The sequence below is a fragment of the Oryctolagus cuniculus genome, chromosome 15, assembly GCF_964237555.1.
Source record: "Oryctolagus cuniculus chromosome 15, mOryCun1.1, whole genome shotgun sequence".
Taxonomy (NCBI): domain Eukaryota; kingdom Metazoa; phylum Chordata; class Mammalia; order Lagomorpha; family Leporidae; genus Oryctolagus; species Oryctolagus cuniculus.
The window spans coordinates 68381906-68409282 of NC_091446.1; the positions used below are offsets into that span (position 1 = coordinate 68381906).

Below are 27377 nucleotides of genomic sequence, written 5' to 3' on the forward strand. Positions count from 1 at the left end.
TCAGGACCACCAGGTCACACAATCAGCTTAGAGTCACTGCAAGCCTGCAGGTCATCTGATTCAGGATACAAAGAAAGGTTTCAGCTCCTGGAGCCCTTTTCCACATAAAATATTAAGCAAAAGCACAAAATAAGAAAAAAGATACAAATGGGACAGCTCTTTCAAGGGGGCGGGGATTATGAAGGAGCAGAGAGAGAGGATGCGCTGAGAACCACGGAGCCAGTCCCCACTTCACAATACTCTCCAATATCCCAGAGCCAGGAAGCTCCTGTTCAGGCTGGATGCATCTCTTCCTTTCTCTCTCCCAGGGTCCAGGGACCTGCCCCTTCCCAAGCCACCTTCTCACTCCAGGAGGTTGCTAAACAGACGACAAACCCTACTACCCCAACCCTCAACCCTGCCTTCTCCAAAGCCAGGCCATTGACACTATTCTGGATTATTCCTGCTGGGATCAGTAAGGAGAGAGGGTGATAACATGCCAAAACCAGGGATGATTTCAAAGAAGTAAGGAGATAGGTTGTAAATCATATAAAAATATTTCCAAGTTCTTCTTGCCAACTACACGTGAATTTGTGCCTGGTTCTTTGCCTTCTGATCCTGCCTCATTCATCCTTATCTTCAGCTCCCTGTTTGGCTTGAAGGCCATCCTCCGTCAAGCCTTCTCCTCCCTATTCAATGAGCGGAGCAGTCTCAGTTTCCCCTAATACTAAAAGTAAGCCCCATGTGAGTGCATGTGCCCACACCATGTCCCCACATTCTCACTCTTGGAGACAGAGCCAGGGAAGGTGTTCCCTACAACAGCCCAAAGGTGACTCATGCATCCCCGTGAGGAGGTCCTGCCTGCCTTTCGCCCACTGTACTCAGTATGAACGCAGCAAACCCAGATTCATCCTGGTGATGTGGAGGAGTGCTCACTGCCCAGCAGGTGCTTACAGCCTGCAATCCTGCTGTCAGACTCCCCTTTGCAGCCCATCAGCTCAAGTCCACTGGGCATCACAGCACACACAGATGCTGTTGGTTCTGTACCTGCTGAGTGGGAGCAGGGGCTGGCAGGGAGCTGCAGGAAGGTTTGTCCCCTAGGAGGAAGAAATGAGGATGCCAGTGCCTGAGTGAGCATAGCAGTGACAGTGCTGCTGCAGCTGCTGCGTGTGATGAACCTGGTGCTGGTTCTTTGCATGTAGCATCTGTCAACCCTCAGCAAGGATGACAGATGTCTCTCTGCTCCAGGAACAAACAACACAGCCCTGTGGGGGTGACAAAAACAGTCACAGCCAAACCAGAGCGGAGAGGTGCAGTTCTCTGGGAATAATCACTAAACAGAGGCGTAGGAGTACACGGTGCATGCACCTGCTCCCCTAAAAGTGTGTTCTCATTATGAAAGCTTCCACGGTGGCTCCCGCTCCAGGAATAAGTGTGTGTGTGCCTGGGTGGCCTCATTCATTACCAGCTGAAATGCTCATTTATTTTTAAGATTTTTTTTTAATTTAGTTGAAAGGCAGCATTACAGTGAGAGGAGGATAGACAGAGACAGAGAGAAAGAGAGAAAGAGAGAGAATACTCCATCCACAGGTTCACTCCCCAAATGGCTACAACAGCTGGGGCTGGGCCAGTCTGAAGCCAGGAGCCAGGAACTTCTCCCAGGTCTCCCACCTGGGTGTAGGAGCCCGAGGACTTGGACCATCTTCCACTGCTTTCCCAGGAGCATTAGCAGGGAGCTGGATCAAAGTGGGGCAGCATGGACATGAACTGACACCCGCACGGGATGCCAGCATCGCAGGTGGAGGCTTGACCTACAATGGCACAGCACCAGCCCCTGAAACGCTCACTCAAAAAGGCCCCCCACATTCAGGGAACCCATGGAGGGGGCTTCCACAGGAACACCAGTTTTGAGGATGACGCTGTTGAGCCAATAGATGGAGCTTCACCCTAAGTCAGCCCTAACCCTCTGCTTTTTGATGAGATGAACCAATCAAATTTTTGTTTAATTCTGTCTCCCCAGCACCTAAAACAATGTCTGGCACCCAGCAGGTGCCCAGGGGATATTTGTTAAATGAACAAATGAATGTCAAGGCAGGAAACGGGGTGGGGGTGGGGGGTTGGAAGTAAAGACATATAAATGAAAAAGAGGGGCTGGCATTGTGATGCAATGAGTTAAGTCACTGCTTGAGATGCCAGCAGCCCATATAAATGCCTGGTTCAAGCCCTGGCTACTCTGCTTCCAAAACAGTTTCTTGCTAATGAGTGTGAAGGCAGCAGATGATGGCCCAAGTGCTCAAGTCCCTGCCATCTACATGGGAGACCCACCTGGAGTTCCAGGCTCCTGGCTTTAGCCTGGTTGCTACAGGCCTTTGGGGAGTAACCAGTGGATAGAAAGTCTGTCTATGCTTCTTTGCCCTCTTTCTCTATCACTATAAACAAATAATATTTTTTTTTAAAAAAGCAACAAAGTGAACAAAATGACAAGGAGATTAATGAGGAACATCCACTGCAGTGACAGGGACAATAATCTGATCTAAACATACAAGAGTGTGAATTCATTGTAGAGGATGAATTATGTCAGTGATATTTTGAATATTTCTTGGAACTGACTATGCACAGAAGAGAGGCTGTGGTCTTGTCTTGGAAGAAAAATACATGGAGCAGAGGGTACAAGGTGATGCAATCGCTGATCTACAATGAATGTCTTGTGCAGTAATTCTGCAGCAGCCTGGGAGGGCTTCCCAGCAGAGTTAACGCTGGGCAGGTCTTCAAGGAAGGATGGGGCCCAGTGAGACGCAAGATCCCTTTGTAGACAGACAGGCAGTGCAGGCCCAGCAGCCAATAGCTCCCGGCCCTCCCGGTGACGGCTAAGCCGGGAAAGCCGTCCTCTTTCTGGCCTCTGATTCTCCCAGAGAAGCAGCGGGAAGCCCCTCAGGCCACTCAGAAGACAAATCCTCCCTGGAGCCCCAGGGGAGACAGCACAGTCATCCCAGGTCAGATCATTCACAGACCCAACAATGATCAGACACAGATCATCCATCCAGCGTTCCCCATCGTCTTCCCCATTTTGCCGATTTTCTCATCTCCCCATTCGCCACCCAGGGCTGTCTCTCAGGTCTCCAAAGGGAAGCTCAGCAGAGAAGCTGAGTCAAGCCGCTATCTCTATCACTGTCTGGAATGTTCGGAAGCTCCCAGCCCAGCTGAGCACTGCGGGTGAGGCCAAGCAGCAGTCAGCATCCCTGCAGGCCATGGGGACAGAGGGAAGGAAACGGGGAGAGACCCAAGGAGCCAGGACACTGGCACGGGCCGGGGCCTGAGTCTCCTCCCTGTCAGGGTGCTCTGGGGCCCCTCCAGCCCTGGGAACCTCTCTGTGAGTGGCCCTGGAACTCTTGGACATCACCTACCAAGGAGCAGCACCCTGACGGACAGAGCAGGCAGTCAGGATCAGCGAGATGTGGGTGCAGGTGTCAGCCCGGTCTCCTTCTAGCTGCTGGACCCGGACAAGTCACTGAGCCTCTCTGAGCATCTATGCTCTCATCTCAAATGGAACTATGATGCTTGTCTTGCACGGATGTTTTTAGAGCTACATATGATGAGGCCTAAATTGCTTTCGGTGCAAAATACACGATCGGCACATGGTAGCTATTTTTAAATCATTTGTATCATTATGATCACTATCGTCAAGGTGACAGAGACCTCAAGGTCAGCCACCTCCCGCCCCAACTCTGCATTCAGAGCCCTTTGCAGTGGGAGACAAGAGAAGGGAAGGCCCTAACACTGAGCAGGACCAGAGGCCCTAGACCGTGCTGTGCTCCCAAACAAGGGACCTTCTTCCCTCTTGCCTGGTATCCCCCAGTCGGTGCCCTCAGGAACGAGACTGCGTGCTCCCTGCCTTTGCGAACAGTAAAGAACACGAAGGCAGTGAAGACAGCACGGTGCTGGTGAGGCTCAGAAGCTCCAAGCTCAGCGCCTGCTAGAAGGGCATTTCTACCTAATTGCTTCGAAACCACCCACTCCCACTGCAGGGCGATTACAGAGGGGAGGCAAGAGCAGAAGTAAGAGGCGAGCTAGAGGGGCTGGCGGTGCAGAGCACAAGGCTCTCGCCAGGCATGCTGGCTTAAGCTGGGAGGAGCCCAGGCAACTTTGTGTGGCCAGGCAAGGGTGACCACTGACCATGGCTAGCCCTGTGTGGTTGATCATATGGGTCAAGAGCTGCCCCCTGGCTGACACTGGGCTGTGAGAGGCAGAGATAAGATCCTGCACACACAGGCAGAGCAGGCAGGGAACAGTCCACCCAGGCACCTCCTCGACCATGCAACTAGGAGCTGGCGACATGGGCTCAGGAAATGCCATTTCTGACCCCGTCCAGAAAGCTATGGCCTGGCACTCCGTTGCCTTGGAGCTCAGCCCACATATAGCTAAGCCAGGTCCAAGGTCCCCCTGGGCAGGCTGCTGGCCATCAGGGATGCCTGTTGGCACCTTGGCTGCCTCTTCTGCACTCTCCTCCCTAAAGACCATTCAGAGCCATTATATCCCACGTGACTCCCAGTAGGCCCCTGCAAGGCAGGCGTGCTGCCTGTGTCACAGAAGAGGCAATGATGACTGGCTGACAAGCCAGAGGCAAAAGGAGGCCCTCCCAATCCAGGGCAGGCAAGGACTTAGTTCTAGGAGGGCATCACCAACCCCTCACGACACCGTCCCCCTGCCTCCTCCCCTGCAATACTCAGGATGTTAGGAACAACTAAAACACAGTACAGAAAGAGCTAGAAGGATGTGCTTGCTCTCAAGATCCAGCTTCTACCCCTTTGGGCACTTTGCATAGCCACTCTGAGTCTCGTTGGTTCCCTCTGGGTAATGGCACATTCCTGGGAAGGACATAGGAGCCTGCAGGAGGCAAGTGCTGAGGTCAGGACATAGCAGACTCTCCAGAAATGTGAGATGCTCTTCGGGGGACCTGGCCTGCCATCCTGTCCTGCTCAGACCTGGCCAGCTGGCTCTCAGGACTCACCACAGCCCCTGCAGGACACAAGAGCTGCTGTCCTTGTGGCGTGAGAATTTTTCTCTGCCATTGCTCCCTCTTTGTGGTGAAAATAAAGGCCTCTCCTCTGGACGAGGAGCTTATAAAAAGACAGTCAAATGGGCCCCTGAAAAATCTCTCCATAGACCACCTGCTTAAAGGAAGAGAGGGAGCACTGAGTGGAGGGACAGTCCCTCTGCTCTCTAAGCCAAGGCGATCCACAAACCCAGCTGAAGCAGCAGGGGCAGCACACATGGCCCCTCCTGTGAGTGAAAGCAGAGATGCAGGGCCGGCCTAGCGTGAACCAGCTCCCATCTGGAGATGGGCACCCAGAGGCACCAAGATCATTAGACCAAGAGGCAAACCATCCAGATCCTACGTGTGTTTACCTGCCTCCTGTTTAACAGAGTTTGTACTTGACAGCAGCTGCTGAAATAACCTGGGCTATAAATAAACAGGAGCTGGGCTGGAGTCTGAACCTGCTTTCAAAGCTGACTCCTTTTCCAGTGGAGCCACAACACATCCAATCTGCTCAAGGGAGAAAAAGTGGAAGCAGGGGGAAAGGCTTTCCGTTTCCGTGGCATTTTAATGAAGGATTAATTGAGGTTTTATGCAGCAAGGAGGGCACTGTCAGGGAGTAATTGCCAAGAAAATTGAGGTGCCAGAGCCATCTGCACAGAAGAATGAGCTCAGGTTACTAACCAGAGCGCAGCTGCATGCAGTTGGCAACTGGCCAAGTGATAGAGACATCATCACGCCACACCCAACAGCCCAATTTAGGAAACCGGGGCACCTTGTCACTGCCTCCCTCAGAGGCACTGCCTCCCCAAGGCGTGCAGTGGTAATTCACGGACACCCTCCATTCTCAAACCTGGAGCTAGCCAGATACCATATCCAAGAGGCTTCCAGGGACAAGGCTTCAACCCATCAGTTCCAGATCCTGCAACAAGGTAGCTATGGGCTGAGGCAGGATGGATCCCCAGATGTTCTGCCCTTGAAGAGGCTCTCCTTCAGCAGGAGGACTGTCTGCCCAGCCTCCTTCAGCTGGAGGTGGAGGAGAGGTAATTTGGAGAAGGTAATAGTATGGCTTCCTGCAGCCACTGGACAAAGACCGACCTTCTGCCCTTTACTATATACAGGAGCCCTGACTCGATGGCTACATTTTGTTATTTTGTTTCCTCTCTTCCCCACCACTTGCTCTTTTCTGTGCCTCCTCCCATCTTTTCATGCTGCCATCTGTGCCCTGGAGTGTGAACTTGCAGTTGGCTTCCCAAGTTAGTACTAAGACCTCGTCCGTGTGCTCTGTGATGGCTCAGGCCACCCACCATGCCTCTCACAGGGATCCTGCCCACTTTAGTGCCCTAGAGAGGACCTGCTTCCTCCTTATTCTTTCACTTTGGAGTTCTGTAGTTTATCCTTCCAAGGTCTTAATTATATGAACTCCAAAAATGGGGAGGATACTTAGCGGTGGTCCCACATAAATGTAGAGTATCTAAAGAGAATCAGGGGCCAGCACTGTGGCTTAGTGGATAAAACCGCCACCTGCAGTGTTGGCATCCCATATGGGTGCTGGTTCGAGTCCTGGCTGCTCCACTTCTGATCAAGCTCTCTGCTATGGCATGGGAAAGCAGTGGAGGATGGCCCAAGTGCTTGGACCCCTGCACTTGTGTGGGAGACCCAGAGGAAGCTCCAGGCTCCTGGCTTCGGATTGGATCAGTTCCGGCTGTTATGGCCATTTGGGGAATGAACCAGCAGATGGAAGACCTCTCTCTCTCTCTCTCTGCCTTTGCCTCTCTCTAACTCTGCCTTTCAAATAAATAACTAAATACTCTTAAGATGAATAATTCAGTGCATCCTTTTTATTCATCTCAAGTTAGATCCAAGGAAACATACATATTGTCAGTCATTGTATATGTGTTTCAAAATCATTATTTCATTGCTAGAGTCATCATTCATTGTCTTTGTTGTGTCACACAAATTGCAATAACACTAAGAGATAGACATGATAGTGACTGATGACAACCAGTGATAATGTTGATGGTACATTATCAGTGGTGGTACCTTATATAGTGGTGGTGGTGACTGATGACAATGGTACATGCAATGGTACTGGTGATAATGTTGATGGTAAACAACAGTGGTGGTAGTGGTGGTGACTGATGACGATGGTTCATACAATGGTGGTGTTGGTGACCGATGGTGAAGCTGGCTGCACTGTTGATGCAGTGGGTGGTGACAGTGCCGGAAAAGAGTGCTGTTGGTGAAGACAGGGACGATGGTGGTAGTGACAAATGTGATGCTTATACTACAGCTCTGCCCCGCAATGCACACGCTTAAATATGGGTGGACCCTGTCTCCTGTGTAGAGTCAGAAGCATCTTCTAGGGTCAGTCCAAGGTTGCTGGTCCTTAGAAAAGTAGTATGCCACAATGTTCAGTTGACCTCAACCAAGTGCTTTCACCCCTCTCCACCTCAGCTGTCTCATTTGGAAAACATTTATAAGGGTCCTGACCTGCACAGTGTTGCTCAGATTAAATGAGTTAAACCGTGTGAAGGGCGAAACACTGACTAAGCACACACCTGTGGAAGCACTGTATGTAAGAACTAGACACTGGCACCTGGGATGCCACAGCACTGTAACAGGGAAGGAAGGGGCTGTGGCTGTCATATGAAGCATTCAGGGCCAACATGTGCAGAGTGACCTGGCAGGCCCGGGGCTCCTCTGTCTCTGGAGTCCAACATGCAGCTGAGCCTCAGCACCACGGACCCACAGCAGGCAACATACACCTCGGAATAGCTGGCCACAGTGACACACCCTAGTGCTCTTATCTCACCTGGTAAAGGGAAGGGAACCAAGAGGCGCAGAGACAGGATGTGACTTGCCCCAAGTTCCAGAAGACTTGCCATCCTCCTGCTTTTTCATGTCTCTACGCTAGCGGCTCTCAACTTCGCAAACAGCAGAACCACATGGGAGAAGGGGACAGCAAAATAGATCCCAGGGTCCCCTTCCAGCATGTTAATTAGCTGGGACTTGGGTGAAGTCAGAGAATTTGAATTTCTAGCAATTCCCACACTTTAGCAACTACTGCTCTACATTAACCTGATGATTAAACCCAGAGTTTACTGGGGAGGGGCCAGTGTTTGGCCTTGTAATTAAAGTGCCAGTTGGAATGGCAATGGCACCCCTGGGAGCTTTTCACAAAAGCAGAATCCCAGGCCCCACTACCAGATATCTTGTATTAAAATCTATATTTTTAAAGCTTCATTTTTTAAAATAATTATATGGTAAAATTAACTTTTCCTTTTTTGTGGACTGTTCTAGGAATTTTAATACACATACAGATTTGTGTAGGTGTTATCCACAGTCAAGACACAGAAATGCCTAATCATCCCAGAAAGCTATCCTGTGCTCCCCTGCTCTCACTCCAGCCCCTAAAAACCACCAATATATTCTGTCACTACAATCCCACTAATCCAAGAAAGTACCAGAAATGGAATCATATAATACATAACCTTTGAATTGGCTTCTCGGGGTTAGTTAAGTGTCTTTGCTATCCATCCAAATGTGCCATGCATCAGTAGTTCATTTTTTTTTGGTCCTGTGGAGTATTTTTTTAAAGATTTATTCATTTATTTGAAAGTCACAGAGAGAGAGAGAGAGGAAGAGACAGATCTGCTGGCTGATTCCTTGGATGGCTGTGATTGCCAGGGCTGGGCCAAGATGAAGCCAGGAACTAAGAGCTGCATCTGGGTCTCCCACATGGGTGCAGAGACTCAAGCACTTGGGCCGTCTTCCACTGCTCTTCCCAGGCCAGAGCAGAGAGCTGGGTCAGAAGCAGAGCAGCCAGGACACAGATCAGTGTCCATATGGGATGCCAGCATCACAGGCAGTGCTTCGTCCACTGTTCCACAACACCACCCTCCTGTAGAGCATACACTGCATGGATGCACTCCCCTGGTTTAACTGTTCACTGGGTTGTTTCATGTTTGGGATGGTTAGGAATAGAATTGCTAAAACCATGTATGGGTGTTTTTGTGAAAACCCAAGTTTTCATTGCCCTCAGATACCTGGAACTGGGATTCCTGGTTGCATGGGTGGTGTGTGCTTACCTTTATAAGTAAACTTCTACAAATCACAGGAGGCCACTGCTGTGGACAAAACTCCTGAACTGGGCCCCCAAAGAGCAGGCTAAAATTTAAAATGGAGTCACTCGTGCTAAAGTTGCCCACCAGTACACTGAAATAAAACTGTTGATCTGACATTCCAGAGAGACAGGAGTGGAGAAATACCTAATTTCTCAAACAGACCAGTTTCAAATGGCGTGGTAATGAAGTTCCCTCTACCTTAACCCTTGCACAGAAAGTGACCTGAAGCCATCTGATGCTAACCAATCAGCCATTTTCCTGTCATGCTGTTTCCTGTTCTCTCTGCCCTCGCCTTATAAGAAAAGTAACTTTGAAATGACCAATCCTCCACTTCCCCTTCTGCTTCCATCATTATTTTTCTGTCTATAATATCAACTTCTTCTGCTTGACTCATCAGAACACTTACTCTGATTTATGGGATGAAGGGCTGCCTGATTCCAGAATCAAAAATAAAGCCAATTAAGATCCTTAAACTAAATTGCTGTAATTTTGTCCTTTGATACTTTGAAACTGTTTGCTGGAATAGCTATGCCATTTTGCATTCCCATCAGCAATGTATGGGGGTTCCAGTTGGTCTTCATCCTCACACTGCTTAGTGCTGTTAGTCTCTACCATTCCAGTCATTCTATAAGTGGCGGCATCTCATTTTAGCTTCAGTTGGCATTTCCCTGATGGCTAAAGATGCTGATGATCTTTGCTATGCCTATTTACCATCAACATATCTTCTTTGATGAGCTCTGTTCAAGTCCCTTGACTGTTTTCCAATTAGGTTGTCTTCCTGCTGCTGAATTTTAAGAGTTCTTAATATATTCTGGATCTATAAAGCCCTTTAAGATATATGTAATTTTCAGGGGCTGGCATTGTGCCAAAGTGGGTAAAACCATTGCCTGCAATGCTGGCATCCCATATGGGCACTGGGTCTAGTCCCAGATGCTCTGTTTCTGATACAGCTAATGTGTCTGAGAAAGCAGCAGAAGATGGCCCAAGTGTTTGGGCGCATGGACCCACATGAGAGACCTGGAGGAAGCTCCTAGCTCATGGCTTCGTCTGGCAAAGCTCCAACCACCACAGCCATTTGGGGAGTGAACCAGCGGATGGAAGATTGATCTCTCCCCCCCCCCCTGTAAACTCTGCCTTTCAAGTACATAAATCAATCTTTGGAAAAAAAATATATATAATTTTCAAGTATTTTCTCCTAGTATGTAGTCTTTTCATTCTCATATATTCACTGTAGAATAATAACTTGTTATCATGATAAAGTCTCATTGATCCTTTTTTTATTGAACATCTTTTTGGTGTCATGTCTAAGAACTCTCTGCCTAACCTCTGGTCTCAAAAAATGTTTTTGTTATAAAAGTTGTATAGCTTTACATTTACATCTGTGACTCATTTTGAGTAAATTTTTGTATAATGTGCAATGTTTAGATGGAGGTTTGGTTTTTTGTCTACTCTTTGGATGTCCAGGTTTTGTCCATATTATTTGCAGAAAAGACTGTCTTCCACTGAATCATCTGTGTACCTCGAAAGGCGAATGGCCATATGTGTTGTTCACTTCATGATGCTTGTTTCAATCCATTGGTTTATGTATCTACCCCTTTGTCAGTTCCATACTGTCTTGATTACACAGACTTATAAAAATCAAGTAGTACAACTCCTTCTTATGTTATACATGTTCAAAATTATTTTAGCTACTTTTGTTACTCTGCCTTGCATACATTTTAGAAACTACCTTGCTTTTATATTTGAAAAGTTCTGCTTATATTTTTATTAGAATTGCATTAAATTGATAAAAGAAAAATTCTGAGATGTCCTACATTTAATTACAAGAGCAGGAGGATGGGGGTGAGGGAGATAAAGAAAGAGAAATGGTTGACAGCTACAGATGAAACCAACAAAAGACCATTTCACACTCTTAACTTGATGTAAACCCCATCATGGCTGGCAACAAAATCCTGTTTATGCATAAATTTTCTAGATGATTCACACCAAACAATCCAGGAGGAACAAACACCTTTCATTATAGACCACCCTCCTATCCCAATACTTTGCCCCTATTTTCTATAGCCAATGTAGGTTCAATATAAACAACTTTGCTTTCTTTCCCCAAATATTCTTTTATTTCGTTAAAAAAATTTTCTTAGCTCTGAGTCCAGTGTACATTTTCATAATCGCTGTCTAGCCTTGTTGCTGGTTAATTGTAGGATCTTGTCTCAGGACCTGATCGTTTTTCTGCTAGGATCTGTAATGACTCAATAAATCCTGTGGTTTTAGAGGTCCCTCAGTCTTAAGAGTATTGGTTTAACAAAACCTATAGAGAAATTTTAGAACATCTTTACTGTGCTGAGTCTTTCAGTTCACAAACATGGCATGTCTTGTCATTAACCAGGTCTTCAGAATCTGCATCCTAACAAGACCCCAGATAATTCCTCTGAATATTAGAGTTTCGGAAACACTGTTCTGGAGTAGAAATGAGAGTGAAGTCATTTGAGAAGAGTTACAAAGTATGGCTGCCTAAGCCCTGCCCCAACCAGTTGAATAAGAACCTCTGAAGGTGGCCTTCAGCACCGGAATTCTTTCCAAGTTCTCCAAGTGACTGTGACTGAAAGCCAGGTTTTAAGCTTTACTCTAGACCCAGACGACAGCTTATGAGAATCAGGACTTGTGTGGCTCTGGTTCCGTACTCTTTAAATCAGTCTGATTAAGGCCATAAATCCATTGCTTCTCAACCCTAGATGCACTTCTGAATCCCCAGGGGTCAGGCATTACCTCTCTCAGAATTGTCAAGAAGAACTTCCGGTTGACAGATTTACCTAACTCTGACGATCTAACATATCTCCCACACTTGAGGACTGCCTTTTCCTCCCCAACCCCAGGAATTGGAACAACACTCCAGAAGCTCATCTTCTGGTTGCCTCCTGTCTGCTTGGAAGTCTCTCTGAACATTACTTGGTTAGCAAGAGACAGAGGAGAAACAGAACATGTGTGTGTACAGCAGAAATGTCCAATTGCCTACATCTGATCAATAGGTTCTATGACCCCAAATACCTGATTCATAGTAGGCAAGCATCTTTTACTTGCATGTCCATCTTCCTCACCTGCTGATTCAAGGGAACAACTCCATACTTAAATGAAAACCTGCTTCTAATCTCTAAGGGCGACTGAAGTTTTCCTGTCATTTACTGCTATTCCTTGGAGAAGCTACATGCATATCTCAGCTACAGCAGGGTGGGACATGACATATCGGACCTCAAAGCACAAACTCTGTGTCTGTTTATGTTTTTATGGATTTTGGGGAAAGAGGGGTTGATGCAGATAAAATAGATATAAAACTTCATGCGTCTGCTTTGGATGCGCACCAACTCCAGCAGGCTAAAAATAGACTCAACTGCATCAATAATATTTCTCTTTGAAGCTGCAGGTCCTTCTGGGGGTTTGGGAACATCGAGAGAGGAAAGCAAAAACAGAAAAAGCTGCATTCAAGGCCTCCAGGTCGGTGCCTTGGTAACAGCCATGCTGGATACCTATGTTTTAGACCCCCATGAACCTATTTCCTATCAAAATCCTCCCTGAGTATGATGAGAACACATCCCTTCCTTCAGGACTGCCAAGTTCATTGTCAACACCACTGTTACTGCCTATGTGAGACTGACACATCTCTAATTCCTAAGCTCCTTGAGACTAAATTCTCTAAGATCTTTAGTATCATAAAACCCCAGCATATATATGTCTCAGTTGCAGGGGGAAAATGGCATGTTAAAGTAGAGTGGGGGTGGGGGCAGGCAGGTGTGGCGCTGTGGCATAGTAGGTGGAGCTGCCCCTGCGGTGCCAGCATCCCATATGGGTGCTGGTTCGAATCCCAACTGCTCCACTTCTGAGCCAGCTCTCTGCTGTGGCCTGGGAAGGCAGTGGAGGATGGCCCAGATCCTTGGGCCCCTGCACCTAGGTGGGAGACGTGGAGGAGGCTCCTGGCTCCTGGCTTTGGATCAGTGCAGCTCCGGCCATTGCGGCCAGTTGGGGAGTGAACCAGAGGATGGAGGACCTCTCTCTCTCTCTCTCTCTCTCTCTCTCTCTGCCTCTCCTCCACTTTCTGTGTAACTCTGACTTTCAAATAAATAAATACTTTTAAAAAAAAAAAGTACAACCAGGGAAGTCCTCTGATTTCCTCTCTTTTTTTTAGGGGAAAGTAGAGGTGATATACCCTAGCTTACACAAAAGGTTGGACATGGAGCACACAGAGGGACTTTGGATGAGTCAACATCAATAGTGTGGTCTATAGAAAAGAATATGGCCTTTGGAATTTGAGTCTAATCCCAGCCTTGCCATTGGGAAGCTCTATAACTTTGACCTTGACAAAGTAGAAAAAGTAGTCAATGAGCCTTCTACATCACAAGGCAGTTTAGAGAATTATTGAAAATGTCCACAGAAAATGCCTGACACACAATGGATTATCAAGGAACACCAGTGACTTCTACAAGCCCAACCTCCTACTCCTAGTTGTCATTTCCATCACACAAAGATCCTGAGGACTTCAACAGTGCACCTGGATTAAGAATTAAATGACACTGGGCCCGGCGCCATGCTGTAGTAAGTTTAGCTTCTACCTGCAGCATCAACATCCCACATACATGCCAGTTCGTGTCCCAGCTGCTCTACTTCCAACCCAACTCCCTGTTGATGGTCTGGGAAAGCAGTGGAGGATGGCCCAAGTGCTTGGGCACCTGCACCCCTGTGAGAGACCCAGAGGAAGCTCCTGGCTCCTGCTTCAGATCAGCACAGCTCTGGTTGTTGCAGCCATCTGGGGAGTGATCCAGCGGATGGAAGACCTCTCTCTCTTTCTGTCTCTTCCTCACTCTGTCTGTAACTCTGCCTCTCAAATAAATAAATAAATATTATTTAAAAAAAAAAAGAATTAAGTGACTCTGGCTTTCTCACAAGTTCAGGCCAGCACTTCCCAGGTTTCTTTAAAGACAGGAAGCAAAAGAAACTGAATTTGTGCTGTTTACCAAATCTGCACCAGACACCTCATCTACCTCCTCCTTTATTTTCGCTTCTGTGGTTCTGGGTTTGTGAGCTCTGCTCAGTCTTACACGACCCCTGGCCATGACTGCACGTGGCTTTGCCCGGATGCTACTCACTCCTTATTGACTCTCCATGTCAGCACCCCTGTCCTCCTTCTGCCCCCTGACCTTGTAACACCCAATCTAGGGCCTTCCCTGACTACACTGCCTGCTGGACAGTGAAAGATCAGAGCCCCACACATTCCCTCCCCAAGTCAGAGTTCTGTTTCTTGACCTGTGGGCTGATTTTAATATTTAGTTGATAACTAAAAAAAAAAATTTAATGTAAAAATTTTGGAGATTTCACAAAATTGTAGACTTCTGACTTCCCTCGAATACTCAAAACTGAACGAATGACCATAGTCGGCCAGAGCTCTGAGCTTAGTGGGGGAGAATTGCACCTGCACCACAGTGGTCTCTTCACTACATGATCTTCCTGGCCCCAATCAGCATCTGAGTCTCCCCTGATACGACAGGGACGACCAGTTCCTGAGCTGCATCCTCTTGAGGCTTCACCACCTGCCCCAGGCCCCTGTTCAAACTCTGACTCTGGGACCCTCGAAACGCTCCCTGCTTCTAGGCTCTGCTGGGGGCAGTTTCCCTGCCCACCATGCTCTCCTGCTCTTTAGTCTGCTTAATCCAGAACGTCTTCCTGACCACCCAAGCCACAAAGAGCTCTCCTTCCCCTTGCTAACCATCACACCCATGAGCAGTTCCTGTTCCCAGCTACACTGTCAAGTTCTTGGGCCATTCACCAGATGCTTACAGTTATTGGCTTTCCCCAGAGGGCAGTCCAGAGAAGGATCTGGACCAAGATTAACCTCTTGGTGAAGGGTTAGCATCTACATCATCACTCAGGGAAAGGCTGGACTCTGTCCTGCATTTCCAGCCTCTCTTGTCTCCACTCCTTCCTCCTCCCAAATGCACCCAGGACCCCAGTGCCCAGGAACCGTTCCAAAAGGCCAGGGCTTGTTTTCTGCTTTGCTGCTGAGTGTTCCCATCTCCAGCACACTACACACATCTCAGGCTCAGAAGCAGAACCTGGCGCGTGGCAGATCTCAACACATACACTGCGACTGGAAGGCACCTGACTACACCTGACATTTCTGCCTATGTAGTTACCCTTCTTCCTTCTCCCCAGATACACCTAGGGGTCCTTGAAATCCCAGTTCCACACCCTTCTCTCGGTCCTTTTCTCTCCTATGACTCTCTCTCTGGGCTCCAGCAGCACTTTGCTCTTGTCTGTCAAGGTCTTTGCCAAATAGTAGTGCAGCCATGTTGCCACTTGTGACTTCTTAGATGTCAAACTCTTCTGGAGTTAGGCCTTCTTCCATGGGCCTGCCCCATTCCAAATCATAAACGACCATCACCTGTCTGGTGGAAGGCAGGATTGTTATGCTCTTTATTTTTCCAGTGAGGATTTGGAAGCAGAGTCCCTGGCTCCCTGCATGTAGGGGGAGAGTAGAAAACTGAAGGAAGGAGAGCAGAGTCCCTGTTGACAGAATCCAGGTCGAGAGATCTGGTTCTCTGGGCAGGATCAAGGCAAAGGGCAGCACACCCTCTCAATGTCATATTTGCAGCAATGCTTAACAGCTCACCCAATAAATATTTAATTATCCAAGGAAAAGTAACCTTCTATTGACTTGTTATTTACTGTTAGTTAAGGGCTCAGGTTCGGTGGTGTTACACGTGGAGCACTGCAAAGTAGAAATACAAATGATATCCACTCAGCAGAAAATATATCCCAAAGTTTACAATGTCCAGCTTTACATTCATTGTAGTGATCTCACCCCAACATTCTTTCTACAGTGCTCATTCAACTTCACTCTACCATCTTATTGGGTCCCTCCTGAATGAGCTAATTGTCTTTTCTGACTTAGGCACGTTCTAGATTCCCATACACCACATTTCCAACTGTTGAAGATTAAACCCTGACACCCAGCCTGCCACCGACTCTGAGAGTGTGGCAAGGTCCTCTGTCCCGCCCTCAGGACTCGGTTCCTCATTAGCCATGTCAGGGACTGGGTGTAGCTGGAAAAGTCAAGCTCTAGGAAATGTGGCTTTTAATATAGAATCCTAAAGATAATTTCCTTGTAGTGTTTAACATCTTCAAAAATAACAATAGCAACAGCTAATACTTGTCCAGGCCTAGATATCATGCACTTATCCTATTTAATCCTCAACAAAACAAGACAGGGTCTACAGTTACCAGCCCTATTTACAGGTGAGGTTAAGAAAGCTGAGCCATAGACTTGTTGAACCGGGAGACACTCTACTCATCCTCCCGTTCATCTTTTTACCATCTGCTTGGCCAAACAGCAGGTAACACAATCAAAGATGGTTCTACCTTGCCATGGGGCTAATTGGCTGCTTGGCATTTTGAAGAGGTTGTGACTGCTTCCAGCCAGTGGACCAAGAAGACCTTGTAGAGGAGATGCCGTTGTGAGCTGGTCTCTGAAGGTTCGGGCAGAACTATTTAAAAATAAGCCAAACAATTCAACTGGAGGACCCATGGCCTACAGGAGGAGGAACTGGAAGGGACATGCAAGGTGTTCAGTGGGCATTTGTGGGAAGCCACTGAAAAGGCTGTGGGAAGGGGAAAGGGAGATGGAAAGAGAGATCATTGGTCTTGGAGTACGGGGACTTCAAAAAGGTCATGGAAAATTGAATTAAAAGAAAGGCTTATCTTGGTGCAAAAAAATTGAAATACAGGCATAGTTTTTGTTTAAATAATACATACTTTCCACAAGCATTCTGAGGTCCTCTCAAATGTCAACAGCTGATTGAGGATTCTGAGTCTCCTCGACCTGATGCACCCTCCACCAGCATCCTGACCATGAGTGTTTCGTGTGGGGATAAAAGGCAGAGACAAACCCTTCCCCAGGTGCCCTGAAATCCCAGGGTCCCACAGTCCTAGAAGGCAGAGTTGCACAGCACCAGGGCAGGCCTGCCTCCACCATCTAGCCTCCCTTCCTGAACATGTGGCTCTGAGCTAATTTCAGCCAGCCTGAGCTCACTCTGCAAGCAGCTGTCACAAGGCTCAACATCAAAAGGCTCCCAAGGCCCAAATATTTAACAACCAGAACACTCCCTCCATCCCTCCGTGTGGTGATTCTATACACACACACACACACACACACACACACAGAGCACTGTTGGGGTTTCATTTCTGGCCTGCTCATTTCTTATAAACATGCCAGGGCCATTTACAGCCCAAACTCATTGCTCTCTAAACATTTACATGTTTCTCCCTCTTAACACGTCCTTGGCCATTTGATTAAGTGGTGGTCATCTGGTAGGAAGGCAAAAAGGATCTGGGTCCAACACCATCTTTGGGTTTTCTCCAAACGTGTCCTCAGTACCAGTCTCCCTCTGGGCCCACACACCAATCACTGATCTGCAGGGCCAGGGTCTACCCTACACCTCTCTCAAGTTCAAGAGGTACTGGGGATGCAAGCTGCCCAAGCACAGACATGGGGATCTTTCACCAGTTGAGAAAAAGTGGGCGTTACCTCATTTCTCCTAAGGCTGAGCGGGCACCAGCATACCCCAACACCCGAGTCCCAGCGAGAAGGCTTGCAGCAGGGGCATGTCAGGGGAAGAAAGTTGCTAACACGCAACTCCCTGGACCATGACCCCAGAGTCTTACCCCAGGCTCAAGTCAGCATGCACACAACACACCAGTCCTTCACGAGTGTGCACTCTCAAGACTGATGGGACTCGCCCAATACAGCAGCAAACAATTACAGCCGATGTGTAGTTGTTTAGTAGTCAAGAAGAGAAGGAAGCCACATGGGCCGGGAAAGTGCTGAAGGCTACATGGAGGAGGTGTAGCATCACAGGGAAGAGACAGCTTGAACCAAGGTTGGATATGGGGTTGCAGAAGAGAAACCACTCACGTACCACCACAATCGCATCACTCCTGCTGGCTCTGCCTCCAATGTCAAAGGCAATTCTGAACACAGGACTGACTATACACTGTGTTCAGAATAGGACCCGAGTTTGGGTCCCAGTGTCTTCCTTGACTGGCTATGTGACCCCTTGGAGTTACTCAACAGCAAAGATCTCTGCTTTCCTGTTCAGCAGCACAAGGTGGTTGGGGACCTGGACCTCGCCCAGGGCTACTGAGCAGTCCTCCAGCATGCATCTGCTGGAGTCTGAGCCACTGCATGCCAGCCCTCTACAGGCAGCCACAGAGATCGTCTGGTGAGATAGAGCAGTCTCCTTCATGGAGGGACTTGGTGCCCAGCTGCTCAGCTTGCGCACTAGGACAGAGAGGGTGAGGGGACAAAGGCCCTCATCCGCCCATCTGGGGACAACACTCATGGCCACTTCAGCCCCAGCACTCTCCCAGGTGCTCGGTCAAGGCCACACAGGGTCTGCATCATGGCTGTGCAGTCTTGAACCTGCCCCCACATCCGTGGACACACCCTCATACACACCCCCCATCCTCAAGTCTGAGTCCGGGGCTGCCTCCCAAGAACCCTACCTGCCACGCACTTGGATAGTGTTTATTGACTGAAGAAATGTCTGAAACAAGGCCCCCACCTACATCCAGAGTTCATCCTCAGACCAGATGTGGCCCTGGCCCCTCTAGCTCCAAGCTGCTCCTGCACGGCTAAGAGATAGGGGCAAGCAAATGACACATGGTGGTGCTGGGTACACCTAGGGAGCCACCATGGTCAGGCACAGTCGTCTTCCCACAGTGGCAGGCTCGGCTCTCTAGACCTGCCGCACCACATCAGCTGCATCACTTCCCCACGTGGCTGGCAGCATCCGTCCCAGGTGGGGAGATAGCGAAGCAACGGCTCACACCGAGAGGGAGCCCTTGCCTGAATTCTGCACTGGGAGTCCCTGAGAGTGCGGAATGGCTCAGACAAAAATAAACGATGGAGGACAGCCCCTCGGGCATCATTTGCAAAGTCACCTGGGTAGAGGAGGAAGCTCCTATGGGTATCAGAAGAGCCAGAGCGTTTTCTATTTCTAGAAGATAAATGGCTAATTTCACAATGATTATTTGATCAACTGCTGCCTAAGTTTTTTTTTTTTTTTTTAATTTCATTCAAAAGGAAATGAAGTGCTTTTCTTTTTGAATGAAGGGTTGGAACACTGAGATTTAAAATAGCTTTGTGGCAATGAGGTGAGGGAGGAAGGGTGAGCCCACACAGGTCCACAGGTCAGAGTCCACGGCCACCGACTGCACCAGCTGACAGCAGGGGAATGAGTGGGATCTAAGCAGCTCTATCCATACCACCTTCCCGAACAGCCTCCTCTTGGGCTCCTTCTGTGCTCAAACCCGCTTGCCTCCAAAGTCTTAGCTCACCACAGGAGAGTGGCATTTCCTGCCCGTGCCCTCGCCTTATGTGGGAGACCCAGATGGAGCTGCTGGCTCCTGGCTTCAGCCTGACCCAGCCCTAACCACTGCGGCCATTTGCAGAGTGAACCAGTAGCTTGAGGATCCCTCACTGTCTCTCTCTACATTTCAAATAAACAATTTTTTTTTTGCAAATTGATTTATTTAAAAACCAAAGTTACAGAGAGAGGGAGTGATGGGGTGGGGTGAGGTTGGGAAGCGAGAGAGAATCTTCCATCAGCTGGTTCAGTCCCCAACAGCTGCAACGGTCAGGGTTGGGCCAGGCAGAAGCTAGGTGCCAGGAACTTCTTCAGAGTCTCCCACTTGGATGGAGGGGCCCAAGCACTTGGGCCATCTTCTGCTGCTTTCCCAGGTCACTAGCAGGGAGCTGGATGGGAAGTGGAACAGTCGGTATACCGGGCTCATAAATAAATTAAACTCTAAACCAGAGGAGCCGCCTAGAGGAGGCTGTCAGGGAGACCCTGGTTGCAGCAGGTTGCATCACCCCTGGGGCCAGTCCACACATGAGTGAGGCCTGGAGCCTGTGGTGGGGCCTCCTCTGTGAATTCAGTCTTCCTTACCAGCACTCACCCACTGCCTGATCCCTTTTCCTGCTTTGTCCCAAGGACACAGTGGACCCCTTTGGGATTCCTTTGGGCAGGCTTACAAAAGGAAGAGACAGACCAAGGAGAAAGGGCCACTGGTTCCTTCTCTGCCTAGAAATGGAATTCCAATTCCCACCCCCTTGCCAGGGCAGACAGATGCTGACACCTAGGGCTCCTGGGTGTGGTGCACCTGAGGTCCTTTTCAAAGGAGATGGACTTCCAGGGAGGGCTGGCGTCACCACACGGGGCACAAAGCTCCCTCAGGAACCCCTGCAGGGTCTCTGGAGGAGGGGGCTTCTTCCTGAGCCCCCAGCCCTTTCACCAAAGCAGCACCAAAGTCAGTTTACACAGAGTCCCAGGCCTTGAAGAGGGTAAAAGTCACCTCTGCCAAAGGCATCCCTGGCTGCAGATCCCACTCTGCAGCTGGGTAACCCCCAGCAAGTCACACAGCCGCTCTGTGTCCAGGCTCCCTCGTGTGCACCGCGGTGATGAAAGCGCTGCCTAGCTCCTATCCGGGGCGAGGGGTGCAGGAGACCTGAGCGCTTCACTCCGCCCTGGCTCCTCACGAGTCCTCAATGAATGGGAGATGTTTTCTATCTTCTCTAAATGAGCAGCTGCCCTTGCCAGCAACCAGGAATAGAAAATGAGCTTCCAGTTCCAGGGATACAAAGACAGGGGGCTTTATTTCTTGCACCGAGTTCAAAGCCATCCCCGGGGTTTACAGTACTTTCAACTCTGAGAAAAATAATCCATGGTTCTGAACATGCTCTGCGTACTCATCCACGCAAAGCAACCCTGCTCAGCAGAGCCCTGGGGCGCCACTGAGCCAACAGAACATGGAAACGTGCTTGGGCTCACTCCACTGGGGATGGGCATCAGAGAGACCCGGTGAGGCGGGGAGAGCACTGCTTTCCTATGTACCTGCACCCTGCCTGAGGTTGCCTTCATCAGGAAAAGCCTAAGACATTTGAAGGAGACTCTGTCTCTGGTTAGGGGACAGCCATACAGCTGGTCAACTGACTCTGCAAGGTCTAGGGCTTCCTGTGCCAGCACCATGGATGGGAGGATCTCTCTCTGGCCAGACGCACTCAGACAAAAACTCCCGATGTGGGCTACATCAGGATGGGGTCTGCAGCCACTACTGACCTGCTGTAGTCAAGGCCAGTGACAGAGCCTCTGCCCCTCACGTCATGAAGGAAAGGGGGCCTAAGTCCCAGGTCGCACAACTCTCAGGTATTAGGGCCACTGGGTGTAAGACAGAGCACCTTGGCAGGTGTGAAACACGTTGTATGCAAATAGAAGCCACTGCTTTCAGCATTATAACCCCGGCCCAGCTGTGGTGATCAACACGCAGGAAGGAGGCAATTTCAAGAGGGAATGACTGTTCGATGTTAGGCTTTTTGCATGAGGCTGTGACTGACAGCTCTTGGCCCCATCCGCTGCTGAAATTAAAACCTCCTTCCATGGTCCACACATGCACATTCCTTGTCACCGTTCAGCTACAGCCACCAGCACGCGACGCTCCGACACCCTAGACAACTGTCTGCTCAGAGGGTCTCAGCTCACCAGCACTGTGCATTTTCATTTGATTTTGGGGGAAATAACAATGCTATCCCCTGACATTGAAGAAAACAGTGTATGTTTAACAATTTCTGTGTTGAACTCAGTAATAAATGAGAGACAACACACCAAGTCAGAACCTCTTGGCACAACTGGCTATCAGGAGTTCCGATCTTTCCCCTCCCCCATCAAGGATCGCTGTCCAACAGGGAATCAGAGTATTCTTCTCACATTAATTTAAAAAAAATGTAATGTTATTATATTATAAAGACAAAGGCACTATTAAATCATCAACCATTTTTAAATTAAAGCAGTAAACTCTCTTCTACCCAATTATCAATAAGAATTCACTCGAATTATTTTCCATGACCATTTAAAAGGTACAAAAGGAAACAGCAAAGAGGAAACATCTAGATAAGTATATAGGACAACACAGAGTGATAGAAAAGAAATGGAAAAGGGTGTGATGGAGGAGAAATGTCACTGCAAGAGAAAGCCACACACAGGCAGGCAGGAAAGAAAACAGCAACCATACAAGGAGAAATCAAGAGAAACTTTCACCAAGTAACCGCTACTGTGGGGAGCTTATCAGTAAAAGGTTTCAAAGTGGCATTGCAGGTTTGCAAGTGCAAGAGTAACCAGTGCTTTTCCCTTGGCAACTGCTTTGTTAATGAGATAAAATCACATCAAGACTGCACCTCGCTCTTGGGCCGGCTGGTGCCAGGCTATGCGGTTGTCACTGTTCAACATTTGGGGTCTGTGTGAGCCCATATTTCCATGATGATCGCCATTTACCAAGGAAACCAGCCAGCTTCTCCATGCCTTGCTTCCCCCACCAGAAATGCAGGAAGAGGTGGTACCTTCCCCTCAGAGCAGGGAAGCACTTGCCATGGCACGTGGTAAGCTCAATGAATCCTCACTAAACACGAGTATGTGTTGTTAGCTGGTGATACAAATAGTCGCTCTGTGGTGGGGGTGGGGGTGGGCGGGGAAGGGCTGTGTGTATCCAGGTGTATCCAGATTAAACACATTTTGAAAACATTCTAGCCTCCCCTGAAAGTCCTCTCCTAGCCGGCTAAAGGCGTCACCCTCAGCGCCATCCCGTTCTCTAAGGAGCATCCTTCAGTCTCCACCACACTCACGGGTGTGCCACATCTCCTTTGTCTTTTGATTTGCACACTGAGCCCTGCCCCTTTCTGCTCACAGGACTGGAAGCTTTGAGAAGCATCCTCCTTACACCTGGAGGCCCTTCAGCCAGTACTATCCCTCCTTCGCTTCCTTCATTTCCCTCACAAAGGAGTCCCCTAACCCTTTGAAGAGACTCCCTCTCCTTGCTTTACTTGCCTGCTCCGCCTTCCTTACCAAGGAGGTAAAACACGGTTCCTGGACCCGACAGAAAGTGTTCATCCTTCTTGGCTTCTTTGTCCTCCTCATGAATCCTTGCTCCCTCAAATGCACTCCCAAAGAAGCCCTTAACCCACTCCCAGCCGAAAGACCTGCACGCCCAAACATACTTCACAAAGTTCACGGACAATGGAATTAAAAGATGAATTCATTTTGGTGCATGAAAGAAAAATCTTGAAAGCTATGCATATGAGAAGTCCTCAAAATGTTCACAGAAAAGATTATATATATAAAAATGCATGCATAGATTACACATTTTTTGCAGCAAAATCAACTTTCAATTCCACTGTCCATGAACTTCTGAAGTCTCCTGTAGTAGGTACCCAGATGCATGAGTGTGTCCTATCCGCTGTGCTTCTGGGATTTCTCCACTTGGAACACCTGCTCCTGTCCCTGGCACCTAGTAAAACCCTGCTGGTGCTTTCTAGGAGCGATGCCTTCAGTTTTGAGGAAAGGATGCCAGCCCTCTCTGTGGTTTATACCAAGTGGCCTGGTGGAGATGGCGAGATGAGATGACTTTCCTTTGTCAAAAGAGGAAGCACAGAGTCCCCAGATATACGACCTCTTTCTTAAAAAGTCAAAATTTATAGCTTAGCCCTGGACAACACCATGCCTCTCTGACCTTACAGCCACATTTAGGGTGGAACTGGCTTTTCTGTTTCCCCCCAGGGGAGGACTTACTGCTACCCAAGGGTTCTGAGAAACCCATTCTGGCTCTCATCCATTCATTCAACTGATTCATTCATTCACCACCTACTGTGCTTCACGAGCTAACTGCTAAGGATGCAGCAGTGACTCAAAAAGATAAGGAAATCTCTGTGTTCATGGAACCAACTAGATTCTAGTTGGGACAAGGGAAGATCAATGACAAAATAAAAGAGCAAAGTAGGTAGTATATTTGAGAATTATGGAAGACACAGGGCATAGGGAATAGGAGCAATTTAAAACAAGGAGGAATTCATCAAAGTAATTGAAAGCTACAGAAAAAAATATAAAGAAAACTTCCTCCAAAAACCAAGACATCTAGCACTAATTTACTGCGTAGACGGGGAACGACACCTGTTGCTGCAAGTCTGTGTTTCCTTATCTGCAGTGTTAGGTCTCTCTGGGATACCTTCTAGTCCTAAAATGATGTCTCTAAGGAAGAGGCAGCAATTTCCATTGACACTAGTCTGTCAAGACACAGTGATTCCACATTCCTGGTATCCCCAGCAAGTCTTCCATGTCCTTGGGCCAAAATATGATGGGACTTCAAAAAGTCCATGAAAAAAATGGAATTTAAAATGAGTTTATTTTGTTGTAAAAAAATATTTTGGCACCCAAACTGTTCTTCATAAAATATGGAAAGTGCATATTATGAAAAATCTACGCATGAATTTCAGAATTGCTTTTGCACCAAAATAAACTCATGCTTTAAGTTTCATTTTTCCACAAACTCTTTCAAAGTCCTCTCATAGTTGCCAGGGCAATCACAGACCCACCTGTTACTCTCTTCGCTTGTTGACTTGATAGTAACCTAAAGCCCAGGTTGCCTTCCCCTCAGGGAACCTTCCTGAAAGGTATGAAGCCCTAAAAAGGGTCATGGATGTCGCATGGGAGTGGGGTTTAGCTGAGCAGTGGGATGCCAGTTTAGATGCCCACTTCCCACACAAGTGTGTATGGGCTCAATTCCTGACCCTGGCTCCAGACTCCAGGTTCCTGCTGATGCAGACCCAGGCTGGGGGGAGGGGGGCAGCAGTGATGCTCCAGTAGCTGAGTCCCCGTAGCTCCTGTTGGAGATCTGGGATGAGCACTGGGCTTCCAGCCTCAGCCCTGCCCCAGCCCCACCATTGCAGGCATTTGGTGGGGGTGAACCAGCAATTGGAAGAGCTCTCTCTCCTGCCTGCCTTCCTCTCTCTCTCTCTCTCTCTCTCTCTCTCTCTGTCACTCACCTCTCAAATATCTTTCAAAAGTGTGACTCTGAGAGCAATGCAATGTCCCTGAGCAGCCTAGTTTCCAGTACCACCCCTCCTGGAGCCATGCAAGTGCTCAGAGCAGACCAGGGCTCAGCTAACTCAGACAGACCCTGCTGGGATGGCACTCGACAAAGGGTTTCTTGCTCATGGACTTTTTTCAACTTTTTACCTTTTCTCCATGAAGCCTAGGAGGAGGCCCTTCATGTAGGGAAAGTCCTCCTGGGGTCATCGGGGTAGGAAGGCTGTGCACCAAGCACCGGTCAGCACCTCTGAGAAAAGCTCCCAGTGGGGTGAATCCTCTGCACAGCCGTCAGCACTGCTCTGTGCTTCCGGTGCTACCAGAGCTGTGCTGTGCAAGGAAGAGAGCATCCGGAAGTTCCCAGAACAGCCACTGCTCCCCACACCACCCCTGGAGAGAGCTCAGCTGTGTTCAGCTCTGCCACCATGCAGGACGCGTGCTAAGTGCTTTCCGGGTATTAACTAATAGCCCTGTGAAGCAGGGGTTCTTGCGACCCCATCTGAAGATGAAGCAGTGGAGGCACAGAACCGCAGCCTGGCTACGATCAGAGAGTCTGGTAGCCCAGACTGCATTTAACCAGTAACACTACAGAGTTGTGCTGCCCCCAAAAAACGTAAGACAAGCAGCTATGGAGTTTTAACTTCTCTAGAAGACATAGTTTTTGGATACTTAACTGATTTCTTTACAATTATAGACAAATTTAAAGATAAACAGCTTTCCAAATGGGAAGTTTTCAAATTGCTTTCACCTGTAGCTCTGTGCCTTCCTCTCTTGCACATATTCCTCCAGGCTTATGAGCTGGCTGCCCCCCCCCCAATCAGCCATTGCCACCTCCCTTCTTTGTTCAGGGGACCCTGATTTTGTACAGGGGTGCAGGCAACTCAGCAAAACAGACGCGGCCCCACTGCTAGGCAGACCTCAGCTAGCTAGAGGCAGTCCAGGTGGACTCGGTCCTTTCCCAGCTACCGGTTTAGAGACAAGCATTTGGCCTACTTCTGGTCCCCGTGGTAACAGGAAGTTACCTGTGCTGGAGGCTTCCGGGAGCACAATCCCGACTCCTGGAGATTTTGCTTTTGCTTTCTTTCAATTGTGGCAAAATACACATAGCATAAAATATTCTTAAAAATAACTCTTTGTGAGGACAGGCATCCCTCAGTAGCCATAAGGGATTAGTTCCAGGAACCCCAATGGACAGCTACATCAGGGAAGGCACAAATCCCTTAGACAAAATGGCACAGCATTTGCATTTGACCTACATACATCCTCCCATATATTTTAAAAGTATTATTTTATTAATTTGAGAGGCAGAAGAGGGAGAGAGAGAAAGAGAGAGAGAGAGAGAGAGAGAGAGAGAGAGAGAGAGAGAGACTCTCCCTATGTCCTTGCAATCCCTAGGACTGGGCCAAGGCTGAAGCCTGGAGTCAGAGACACAGTCCAAGTCTCCCACACGGGTGGCGGGGACCTAACCACTTGAGCCATCACCCGATGCTTCCCAAAGAAGCTGGAATCCAGAGCAGAGCTGGGACTTGAATCCAAGTACTACAACACAGTATGTGAATGTCACAAGCTGTGACTTAACCACTGTGCTAAAAACTTGCGCATCTCTGGGCACTTTAAGTAATCTGAAGATCAGGTACAGTACCAAACACAGTGTAAATGTTATGTAAGTAGTCATTACACTTTATTATTTGGGAAATAAGAGAAAAAAGTCTGTATGCGTTCAGCACAGACACAACTTTTTGACCCATAGTTGGTTGAGTCCATGGATGAGGAATGTGGCTATCATACATGTAGCTCCGTGATTCCAAGGTCATTCCCACTGTTATGCAACCATCACTCCATCCAGGTAGAAGGTATTTTTTTAAAAAGTGAAAATGAAATGAATATTAACACTATAGCTTATTTAACTTAATCCATGTAAAAGACTATCATTTTAAGTCATAATCATGATTAAAAACCATGAATCTGATTTTACAGGCTTCTCATACTGAATTTCCCACTTCTCAGACTGGCCCTTCCAGATGCTTCACAGCCACCAGGGTTGGCTTGCCCAGGTCTCAGCTGCACAGGCCCCTGCGCCCTGAGCCAGCCCCTGGGATCCCAGGAGCGAGCCACACGCCCAGGCACTTAGGACAGGTCTGTGCAGCACTCTCTGGGGCAGTTCGTGATTCCCTGCAGACCCCCAGGTGGCATCTGACTTGAATGGTTCTAGATGGGCGTCTGCAACTCCCCAGAAATGGCTGTCACTGTGCAGACAGACAGCACGAGGTCTGGGGCTTCATG

The 27377-nt window shown here is 48.5% G+C and overlaps 1 protein-coding gene across 29 annotated transcripts in view; it reads right to left on the reverse strand.

The window, feature by feature from the left end:
- Nucleotides 1–27377, reverse strand: part of KCNMA1 (potassium calcium-activated channel subfamily M alpha 1) — a 781282-nt gene that overhangs the window by 512620 nt on the left and 241285 nt on the right. The window contains exon 3 of one of the 29 annotated variants that reach the window (XM_070056988.1): nucleotides 1–19939. This exon is cut by the window's left edge and continues 57932 nt beyond it. Within the exon in view, the coding sequence (XP_069913089.1) occupies nucleotides 19862–19939 (78 nt within the window). The 3' untranslated portion in view covers nucleotides 1–19861. 29 annotated transcript variants of the gene reach the window in all.